We start from the raw sequence: 12200 nt of genomic DNA, 5'->3' as shown, positions 1-12200 counted from the left end.
GGTTCGACGGAACCGATTCGGGGGATGAAATGAGCGTCCAGTCGGGAAACATATTCGAGGATCTCGACTCGGTGGTCTTCGACTCTGCCGATTCGAAACTCACCCTTCCGCCTATCAATTCCCAATAGGTTGGCGCTCCGCTCGAGAGCGTACTCGACTGTCCGACAGGAGAACAGGAAGAGAGACGGAGAAAGAGGGAGGAACGTAAGGGCCCCGTGTCTCGCGGCGGCGGCGGCGGCGGCACGTCGAATTCTTCAGTCGTTAGGCGCGCAGGCTGTAATTGACGTGGTCGAATAATGGAGTGCTGCCAATGGGCACAAAGGGCGAATGCTGGATGCGGTGGTGCCGCATGAAAAGCCCGAAGGGTGGCAGGGGGATAGGGTGGTGAACGGTCAGAGCAAAGTTCCTTGCGATCCAAAAGGAGACAGAACGTTTTTATCCCGTTTCCGACCCCTATCTGATCAGGAATGCCTCTCACGACTCGAGTGATTTATTCCCTCCATTTCTGGGGATTATTTTATATATAGATCCGGGCCAGAGCCACTCTGGACGCCGTGCCGCGCTGCGTCGCGTCGCGTCGCATCAGCATCACGTCTCCTCTCTTCTTCCTTGGTCGAAACTCCGGGCAAAGACTTCCAGGATCACCCACCCACCGTCTCTGTTCCGCGTTTCCGGCGTCGCCACCAGCCTTTTCGAAAGTACCAGTCCTTTCGAATTCCTGACTCGGCAGCTCCCTCTGCGCGTACCCACAAAGGGAGTTATTTCTTGAATTCTTTCGCCACGCGAATTCCCGCCGGCTAGGGTGTCACGGTTATAAATCGCTCCACCCCCGATCAAGATCCCCGATTTTTATTCGGGAAACCGAGTTGCGATTCGACGCACCATGTACCGGATCAATTTTCAAATTCTCTTAACAACTGTATCTATGTTACATATATCTATATGTACATCGCGTCTGCTTTTTGAATTACCGAATGACGCGATACCGTAAGAGGATGGAAGGAAGAAAAGCAACATCCAACCCTCTTTTCTCACATCGAAGAAGCGCCAGGACTTCGAAAATATCATTCCGTGTAATGGACGAATGGAAAGGGGGGAATCGTTGGAACGAACCGAGCAGACAGACGGTACCGCCAAAACTTTTTTCCAGCCGACGAATCTCTTGGAACACGGGCGCGGCGAGAATCCGGTGTCGACTTTTCGCGAAATGCTGCGAACACCACGGCAGCGCCATAACTTTCGAGATTTGAGAGATATCAGTCGGGCTCCGGTAAATCACCGGCAATCATTCACAAGATTTCACGGGATAAGAAACGTGAAACGTATTCCCTCTGCCAACTTCTTTGTTTCTCTGTCTCTCTTTCTCTCTATCGTAGCCTGGCGGCACTTTCGACCTCCTTTTTCCATGACCACGTTAGCTGCTCGACACTTGGCGAACCACGTAGGGCCACGTCCTACGAGAATTCCATTAACAAACAGAGAATAGCTTGTAACTAGAAGAGGATTCTTCGCTGGATTAACACCAATGTATCGCGTTTTACGGATTGGCTCGATCGACTACTCGACTTTTATTCGGTCGACACTCGTCCAAATCGGATTCGATCATACGTAGTATCGGTATCGAACTACGTTACGCGCCTTCGAGGAACAATCTCGTTAACATTTTCAACGTATCCTTCGACAAGGGCGATTCGGTAGTCTTTCGCGTTGATGTTTGCTCGTTTAGGTACTTTGAAAAATTCCTCCAAGTCCCTTGGTTTTCGCTTATCCTTTTATTATCGCGTGTTTGGAATACACCGATGTGTCGTCAGAGTTCAATTAAAGAAAATTCAACATCGTCGAACGATGCTTTATTCGAATGGACAGCATGTAGTTAAAGAAACGTTTCTTGGTTTCCTCGATGGCCGTTTAGTGCAGGGACGCGTAAAAGTTTATCTCAACGTCGATAAAGTGTGGAACGAATTCGTACAAAAATGCGCTGTGAACGTACGTGAAAATATTTAATTCATGGACGCATTTCATATGATTTATAACAGCGATACGGCAGTCGATGCCCGCCTATATGCTTTTATAGTATTGCTCCGTGTCTCCTCTTCCGAGGGAACGTAACTTTCTTGTATCTTCAATAACGGGGGAGGGGGAAATAACTGCTGGCGAATATGCGGGAAGCACCCGACGCTAATTTTGATAAAAGTTTGTGGATTTATAAAAGGAATACAACTTTGTTTTCCAGTAATAGCAATAAAAGTCCATTTGCTACGAACAGTTTCCTTCTTACAGATAACATCTAAGAGGTTCTTTAGACGAATATTCAAAAGATATACCTAAAGATATATGCTTCTACCGAAGGTTGTCGAAAATTCTCGTTATCCTTCACCTAGCTTCGCAGTTAATCGATTGCAAATTTTCTAACGCGAAAAAATTTCGCTAAGGAAGGCAAAAAGGGTAACGAAAGCGTGACAATGATTCTAGAAAACTACGCAGCGGTATAGCCGAGCATTTTCAAAATAGCCGCGCGCTGGTAAAATACTGCGCCGTGTAAATCAATCGGCTGAGCGATCGCGAGACGCGACGCTCTTAAATTTCCCTCGAACTGACGGCCGCCAACGAAGGTGCGCAAAGTGCTGGATTGTCGGTTATAGAATGTCCAGATTCGTCAACTCGCCCTATTGGCCGTTACGTCCGCGCTCGTCGTAACGTTTGTTTGATGGAACGCGCGTTACGTTTAAGGTGAAACTCTCGAAGTGATTGACGAAGGCTATTAGGGATAGTTCGATTCCTATGGCAATGTACAGATTTTCGAAGAGGTGATTCAGGAGTAACTTTGAATTAGGATAGACGACGACGACGTGGAACCTTGGAATCTTACGCTGTTTTTACCCGATAATATAGGCGCGCATTTGTTATTTTTCAACATTCAAAATTTCGAATCTTATCGTCGATATCGAAATTCATCTAACCACGCGATCGTAACTAAAAAAAAGTGCAGGCATAAAAATGTCTGCAAAAGCCAGTCTCGCAAATAAAAATAAGTCCGGTAAAAAAAGAGTCGCGTGAAAAACGCGGACGGCTCTCTGAAATATCGAAATTCGCAGTTTCGTATCGAGCAACCGAAAGTTTAACTACCTGCTGTTTCTGCGTAAAAACCACACGCTTTTCCCGTTCTGGTTCAGACATTACCCACGACTATTCCCTTTCGACTGGCAGACACGCAACAACCAGCGTTTATATATTATTCTGCTGGAAATAATAATATTGCAAGTGAGGAGGGATGGCAGATCGACGGCATTGCGTGGCAGCGCCATTACCGTGCCTAAAGCACCGAAATTATCGGTGTATCGCGTGGCGAACGGGGGTGGCCGGTTCTCTTGCGAGTATCCTGGCGAAAAAGAGAGCGAATTGCAACAAATCACTCGATATCTCGGAAGCCACGCGCCGAGAAAGCCGGCGAACAGCCCCGAGGAGACAGAACCGAAGGGAAGAGAGAGAGACGAAGAGGAAAGGGAGGCCGAAACAGCCACAGAGACGCAAGAACTTTTCTTATTTACGAGCGAGCTTATTTCCTCGGGCTACTGCATATGGATATCAGAGCGAAGCGATGGCACGCAGCGCGGCGAGCCGAGGTGGATGCGAGAATCGGCCGAGCACACCGCCTGGAACTTTAATGCTACCTTCCAAGCCCTCCTTCCGCCTCGCTGGTCAATTCTCTTCTTTCTCCACTTCAGGGACTGCTCGTGTCAACCGCCCACTCCACACACCTTGACACACGCTCGAATCAGCTCGCTTTCTCGCGCGGAAAGCCGGAGAAACTTCAAGCTAAAGGATTAGAAAAGGCGCGGTTGGCTTTCCAGCAAGCGAATCTCGATGCAAATGAATGGAATAAGTCGTAGAGTTAATGTAATCTAGTTAATCGTAATGACGGCTAATGGAATACCAGACGTTTTAGAAAATTGTTTTCGAGAGAATTTTAATGAAACAAACAGGCTTCGTGGTGAGATCGGTGGGGAGATTCTATTTGAAGTAATTTGAACTCGTTCCGCCATTCGCACGAGAAGATTTAATGGGATACCCATATCCTAATGTATCGCGTTATCTGGTAAATAACATTAATCGGGTTAATCGTTAAAACGAACTTCAGTCGATATTTGTTGACTGGACTGGAATATTTAGGCAAAAGTCGATGTTCACTTTGCAGCGATCTGTGCGTATCGATTTACTCGGATTTATTTACCTGATCATTTCCATTAACCGTTGATTCGTGATATACAATAAACGATTGAAATATGTAAAATAATCGACTCGATTGAAATAACATTTTACAGGAGTTAAACTTTTAAATTTGTTAGCTTCTACGAAAAATAACAAGAGAAAACATAGTCGGAATCCGTTCTCAGGTATAAACTTTATAATCGACCATTTCACATGTAGCGAAGCGAAGAAGACGATAGAAACGCGATTCTATTTTCCAGAGAGTTCGTCGCGCGCACGGCATAATATACGGAATTCAAAAAGAATTTGTCGCTGTTTAAGACACCGTTAAACCAGCTCACAGTACACTTATTTTTACGACTAGAAGACTTCCTCTGTAGTTATGAAAAGTTCACCCGTCCAAAAGTCGTCCAGTAAAGCGAACCTTCGTACATTAAGGCTGTTGCCACGTGCATGCTGGCAGCGTCGACAGAAATTGTGTGTTAAGGAAATTACCCCGCCCCGAAACTACCACGAAACATTAGTCTTCGACGACCACATTCTTTGCAACTCTGTAACTGCTTTCACTTCAACAAAAACTCTCAACGCTTCACGTTGTAACATTGCTCGACAAAAAGAAGAAAACTTGTGGCAGAGAGAACCGACAAGTATTTACAGGTTGATCAAGATACCTGAAGTTTAACCGGGCTGGTTTGACTTTGTGTAGTCCGATTTCCAGGATGTAGAAGTCACCGGTTTCTTCGTGTCCTTAATTACACTGGCTTGCCGTAAAAGGCTCGCCTGGATCCGGAAAAGAATTTGGATCTGGACGGATCTTCTCGGTGAAGTTGCCGAATTATCGGACCCACGTATCGACTTCTTTTCGAGTGTGCCGGTTACGTCGTGCGAATCAGCACGTAAGAAGATTAAGAATACAGAGAACAAGCAGACAGCAGAGGCAAAAATGTTGTCGGAAACGTTGCAAAGATGTCAGGGAAATGAAAAGATACGTTTATCGATCTTATTGTAGTTTCGAAGAACAAGTGATACGTAGAATATTAAGAAATACCGTTGTTGTCGACGAAGGAAATGGCATAACATCGCATCAAAAATTGATGGAGGAACGACAATGCGGAAATAGTAGTAGAATAATTTTTCAGAAATCAGCAGAATGTTCGATTTCTCCGCCGTTATCATTCTTTCTCGAGAAAACATTAGGACTATCAGCGATAAAGGTAAGAAAGCGACTGGATTTCGCTCACGTCCGAAGAAAAAGTGAATCTGTCGTCCGAGAGGGAATCACGTCCCCGGAAACGTACTACCTACTCTGTCACAGTAGCACGTCACTGACTGTTTCTTGATTCGAGCACAGAGATCGACGACGGAGCCCTGATCTCCCGACAGGGTCCAGAAATTCGTTTCGTACGGTTAGTGATGGACAAGATTTGTTTGAATTCTGTCACGACCTCCCCGATCGTTCTCCGTAAGGCAAAAGGGACAGGTCGTGGTCCCTTTACAGAAATTGGATGCAGGATTTATTCGTGAAATCGGAACGTATTACCGAAGCAACGTGACCATTCAAAACTAAACGAAATATATAAAAATCATACTAAAGAAAACCAATAGCAATCTGTATAATATACGATCCTTGTCTTAAAATATCTCGACCACTAGAAAATGTTGCGTCACACATTCGTCGCGTAATGAATCAGTAAACGGAACAATTACACGCAGATGTTTGTACTTGTTAGATAATTTGAGTTAATTCGTCAGGATAGAACAAAGGTAAAGGAAAAGTGAGAATTCCTAAGTGCCTTGAATATCGGTATTTAGATGACGCGAGATAACTCTACCTATTCTGCACACGAACCGCATGCACAAACGGGTTCAACTACATACCTCCGCGTGTTTGCGCCGGAATTCTCCGAAGGAGAATTTCCTTACCTTCAATTACGTGTTAAGGTTCGGTGTATAATTTTCACCGCGTATAATTTAAAACAACCATAATTATGTTATTTAGCCTTTCGATGGTCTTAGTATTACGCAGTATTTTTCGGTTTTTCAATAGAATACTAGAGTAATTTTGTATTTACCTTCTCCTTCTGCGGATCATCCTCGATCTGAAATAAAACAAAACGCAGTAATTACCGTTTAATTCTATATTATGAGACCAAAGTTTATTCACAAATGAAACAAAATCGCTTCCTAGATCGTCATTGGAAAGTTACGTCGAAATATTTCAAAATTGTCAAAAATTATCAGGAATATGCAAAAAAGAAAAAAGGAAAAGAAAGACGCGGCAAATATCGGAAATTTGTTTCGGATATTTGCTTTCGAATCCCCGAATACGCAACGGAAACATTATCGATATCCGTACGCTATTTCTGTGGCTACAATTTATATTTAACCATTATCTCGAGCAGGTTTCGCGTTTGTAAACATCCTCGAAATGGACCATCGATAGATAAAAAGCGGTCACTGGTCGCGCGATTAAACGGCGTCAAGATAAGAGTTCATTGCAATCCAATTACCTCTGCCACTCGACAGGGGGTAATTAATCGTACGGACGATGGCTCGCGAGTATCGACCTAGTAATTGTTAAGCCAAGACACGGATTACCGATATCTCCGAGTTGAATTTCGCGATGTTTTGCACGAAGGTTATCGAGTCGATTCCGACGTCGCGTGAAACAAAAATGAAAAGTATGGAATTTTTGCCGATTTGATATTTTGGATTGTTTAAAAAGAAATGATGGAAATTATTGGAAATTGTGAAGAGTGACGAATACAGATGTTACGACTGAATAGAAACACTTGTACTAAGAATATATTTATTAAATAATCTCTATGCTACATGATACGGTTAATCTTTAAAATTATGGGATAGTTTACCGAACGATAAGGCCTTCTGTATAATTACAATAAATACTTGAGTTTAAAGTTGCAACAACTACGATATCGATCTCGTGCACGCGATTTATCGTCTGATAAATTTCATACATTTTATTCCACAGTCAGTAGACACCTATATTTCGATCACGATTACAAGCTCGATCGTCTATTTCCTCGACGCATGAGTTACGCGCAATAACGTCGAGTGACCTGTGGAAAATGCAAAGAGAAAATTAAAAAAAAAAGGATGGGAGGGAGATACCAGAAGGAAAACGATAATAAATAACTATGGAGACGCGTGTGACTTCACGTTCGAGACGTCGCAACAAATCATTGATCTTCACGGAAATTAAATCCGTACATCGTGAAATAAAAATAAAACTTGTACGCAACACAAGTCGAAGATGCAAATAAACAACGTACAAAAATAATCATTTTAAACGTAATCGACTAAATATACAATGTACGTAGATAAATCCGAAATGTAAACAAATAATCTAAAAATATACGTAAATTGAACGAAGATGTAAACAAGCAAACAGAGGGTGTACAATAGGTAAACAAAGTCACAACGAAAATAATCAGATTGAAAGTATAAATAGATAAGTAAAACATACGAATAAACCAAATTCTCTTCGGTGAATAAATTAAACGTCCGAATTTATAGCAATTCAATTTTTTCAACAGTTTAATTTCACTGACACAAACCGTGAAAATTATATACAAAAGTTCCCACCCTATTTTGCTGCGCAATTTTCTATTCCAATAACGAATATTTATGGAAAATTGTGTCTCATAGGTTCAATATAGATAAATCATCGCGAGCTCGTTAAAAGAGACACGACAAGAAAAATTCTTTATTATCTCGACCGCGAGATGTTGTTGGTTCATGCGATCGGAGGGAAGGGAAGAAGATATAAATGCACGGGCCGGTGTTTATGGCAGCTCGTTACCACCGATGGTTTTTAATTTCAACCGCACCGGTTTTTTCCCTTCTTTCCTTCCATTCAAACACCCTTAAGTATGTTTACATGCACTACTTAACCCATTGTACCCGAAAGGGGTACGAGAGGGAAAGAAAATGGTTGGGCAACGGGGCCCATGCTTCTCCGGCATCCACGAGGGGTGATATGAATATTAATAATAATACTCGTGCGCCTTCTGAAAAGCAAATTTTAGAATAACAATAGCTTGGTCCGCCTTTCCTCTTTGTTCCAGCGTCTTCGTATCGCGACACTGAACGCGTACGACTACGCGGTATTAGCGTCGACGGGACGCAATTTCATAAATCTTCACGCGAATTACATTCAGGTATTGCAATCGTGTCCTGACTGCGACATTAACGAACCAACACGGCGACAATACCGATCATTTATCATCGTTAATCGACACGTTGGACAACGAGGAAAACAATATCTCGAGCCAGAGGATCAGCGAGTGAAAGACAAAAAAGAATGTAAGATATCGATGACGATGAATCGTTTAAAAGTTTTATCTCTCGCGTGAATATCGTACAATGCATGGCTAAGTTAAACGGCTAATAAAGACGCGATTTACCAGCCTACGATACAAATCGTGCAACGCGTAACCGATACGGAAACAAATGCTTTTTAATCCAGTGAACGCTATGTTCTATCTGTATCAGCGACGCTTAAGTACGTTTACATGGTCTGGCTAACCCCATTACCATCCGCCAACGTGTCCAGAGGGATGCAAAAGAAATAAAGAGGAGAAAGAGAGAGAAAAAAAGGGGAGGAAAAAGGGAGGCATGTTGGAGGTGGCGAGGAGGAAGGCTGCTAGAGAGGAGAAGCGAAAACAAGAGAGCAGCAGAGGAAGATAGAAATAGAGGACATAAGGGAGCAAGAAGGAGGTTGGTGCGGTGTAAAAGCGGCTTCCTCGACGTGTAAGGTACGAGTGTAAGGCTCTTAAATGGTTATTGGATTGAGACCCTGCTCGAACGAGCGGGAACTTACTTGGCGATATCCTATCGTGGTAGCGGTGTTCATGGTCGAGGGAATGTTCGGGGAAGGGAGAAGAGTAGATAGGGGTGGAAAGGAGGAGAGAAGGAGGATGGCGTGGAAAGGCGAGAAACAGGGCGAAGAGGAGAAGCAGAAGAGGAGCTGGAACGTGTAAAAGAACGGGTTGCATCGTAGGCCACACACGTATCGTGTAAATAGAGATAGCGGAAGAAAAGGTGATGGTAAGGTGAGAAGGGAAGAGAAAGAGAGAAAGGGCGAAGAGGACACACAAACAGGCCGAGTTGATGTGGATATTCGTATGCTCGAGGTGTGCCGACCACCGCGGTAGTCTCTCTGTTGTGTCCCGTCAGGCGGCCAAGTTTTCTTAACACTTTATTGCGGCCTATTGTAGCGTTACCTCAGTGAAACGGTACAAGTGCCATATGAAACATTTAGTCGTAAGGAAAACACTTAATTTAACCGAGGCCATGCCGCTTCGTTCTTTCAATGTTCTTTCGTCGCTTCAACGCAGCGCTCTCTCGTTAGATACGCGGCACACGTGATCGTCGTAACTATTGCTACCGAGCTGCGCTTCGTTAATGACACCGCTGTTAATTATACGCGATTACATTGCACCGCCGAACGTCTTGCCGGACCGTCTGTATAATGTTTCCTCCAAGGAACCTAAGGTACTGCATGGGAGAATCATCCGCATGGTAGATCGAGCGAGACGCGTAGTCGATTTCAATGAAACTATTTGGATGCAGACGAGGAATCTATGATACGTTTGAGTAGGCATTTCGTTCTAACACGGCGTATAACGACGACACGATTCTCCCAATTGAAGATAGTAACGCGGTCCCCTTATTTTGTTTTTTTCCCCGAGCGTGCAATTTAAAACGCAGCGTGGTATGTCGCAACTTGTAAATGAACGTCGCTTTATTTACCATTCTATCGCAAGATTAACAGCCGTCACGATGATAGAAGGAAAACGAAGAAAAGCAACTGCTTCGCCGTATACGGAGAGGAAGATTTAGAGTTCACGGGTCAATGAAAGCTTCGTGAGATGCGTAATGAAAACAAATTGCGAGACATCTGGTGAGACGAGAACGATAAGGCGAATTAAATGTACGTCCGTGTATACACTCGTCTCCCCTTTGCGCGCTCTTCAAATCGTAAATTAGTGGAACCAATTTAAGATCGCGTGGATGTTAAAAATTCCAGGATAATTTCACCGTTATCCCTGGTAAACGCGAGGGAACCACGTTCCTTCCTGGCTGGGACCGGAAGTCGGAACGAACGAACCGCCGCGCCGCACAAAGAAGAGTTTTACGCTGATCGTTAGCCTCGTCCCTGCTCCGCCTTCTTCCCAACAACTTCCGCTCGTGTATGCAATACCAGCGTCGCAAACAGCAACAAGCTCCTGTGGCAAACTGTTACCGATATTACCCTGCCACTTAGTTACCAATTTACTTGGCTAGTTGAGGGGCGGTGGCGGGTTGGCTGTGAGGTAGTTTCCGCGATTCACGCACGTTTACATGTAAATCCAGATATAAACCGAGGTCCTAGTTATTGCCCCGGTGTTACGAGGCCGCGCCACAATGTCGTCATTGGAAGAACGTTTTTAAGGGTTCTACCGTTTTCACGGTTAGCACAGGCCAGATAACGATGGAAATTGACCTGGCCGAGGGGAGCTTGCTTCACCGTCGATATCGTTGAACCTCGTCGATTGAATTCAAATCGCGCGTGTTGTACGCTGTCACGACTTAATGATGCGATTTAACGAAAGTTTAAATGAAATTTAAACAGACAAAAATAGACGACGCGTTCGATGGAATAATCGTCAGGAACGTTATTAATATCTTTGAAAGCGTGAGAAAATCGAAAGTAATCGTAGAGAATGTCCCCTCTTATTCATCGATGTCCCAGATGGTCCCAGACGAAACGAACGAATTCGCGTACTTAACTTGCCGGATTAAATATGTCCTCGTTTAACTTCCCAACGACTGATCGAAGTAGAAGCGTAAACACAGTTAACGAGGTTAAATCTCGCTTCTACAGATTCGTTACCGAGATCGAGTCAAGGTTTCACAGGGCCACACAGACTGCACGAAGTTTTCACGGGGAGGGAAGAAATCCGTCTATTAACTCTCCGAACTTCCTCCTCGACTTCTTTTCAACGGATCTGTCGATTCAAACTTCCTGAAAGAATTTCCGCGCCGTTTTTAATTAGCGAACGTTTCACGCGTACCACGCGACATCAGTGCAATGCGCCGATTGAAATCGCACGTTCGTCGACTTTGGATCTTATCAAACGTAACTTGTTCGCGCGACGACCGTCATTCAAGCTGACGAGCGACGAAGAAAAGCGACAACTTTGAAAAAATCTTCGAAACGAAACCCACCGAAAACCGTCTCGCCGAGTTTTCAATGCTCGTTCCACGCGTGAATCGCGCTATTTAGGTTTCGACCGAGTATGGGAGGAATAGAGATTCGCGAACTCATGCCGTCTGCCGCGTTTTACACGCGAAGATACTCTTTCCCCGCGTTGAAATTGAAACACGAACTCGCTTCATCAAATCCGACTAGCAGCCACTCTAGATTCTCTTTCTGTAAATACGCAGAACCCGAAGAAACAAAAGAAGACGAACAAAAAGAAAAAGATTGGATTGAAAATCGCAAACAGGTACGCTTACGCGGGAACTTTTGCCGCAAGGACTCGCAAGCTCGCCAATTAATTCGAGTGGCGTGGTGCAATTAATTTGTTTCGGGGCTGCGGATGCCGCTCGTAAAACGTGCGGATAAAATTAATGAAACGGGGATAGAAGGAGATCTGAGTCGACGCTGCGGTCGCTGAAGGGAAGCCAAAGCGCGGAGAAACGAGCGAAGAACTAGAAAGAGTCGGTGGAACGAAGATAGAGGGAATTATAACGACGAAAAAGGGGATGGAAGGCGGCGCGATGCAACGACAGAGGCCAGGAGGAAACCCAACAACCGAGAATTATATCAGAAATAATATTCCATGGCTGCTTCGATGAGATAAACCGTTCTGAAGGACGCGAAGGATAAGTAGAGAGGCGAAGGATGGAGAACGGGATGTTTTTTAGGAACGACGATTTAACCAGGATCTCGCTCTCTGGCCCGCTTTGTGCTCATTTCCAGA

General features: G+C 44.3%; 1 protein-coding gene across 5 annotated transcripts in view; it reads right to left on the bottom strand.

Moving 5' to 3' along the window:
• Window positions 1-12200, bottom strand: part of LOC132916389 (3-phosphoinositide-dependent protein kinase 1) — a 408115-nt gene that overhangs the window by 336512 nt on the left and 59403 nt on the right. For 3 of the 5 annotated variants that reach the window (XM_060976328.1, XM_060976330.1, XM_060976337.1), the window contains exon 2: window positions 6282-6308. The exons of the other annotated variants lie outside the window; for them this stretch is intronic. In XM_060976328.1, coding sequence (XP_060832311.1) covers window positions 6282-6308 — 27 coding nt within the window. The remainder of the gene's footprint in view (window positions 1-6281; window positions 6309-12200) is intronic. 5 annotated transcript variants of the gene reach the window in all.

This window comes from Bombus pascuorum, chromosome 2 (assembly GCF_905332965.1).
Source record: "Bombus pascuorum chromosome 2, iyBomPasc1.1, whole genome shotgun sequence".
In the NCBI taxonomy this organism is placed as follows: Eukaryota; Metazoa; Arthropoda; class Insecta; order Hymenoptera; family Apidae; genus Bombus; species Bombus pascuorum.
This window is presented reverse-complemented; position numbering and strand designations above follow the sequence as displayed.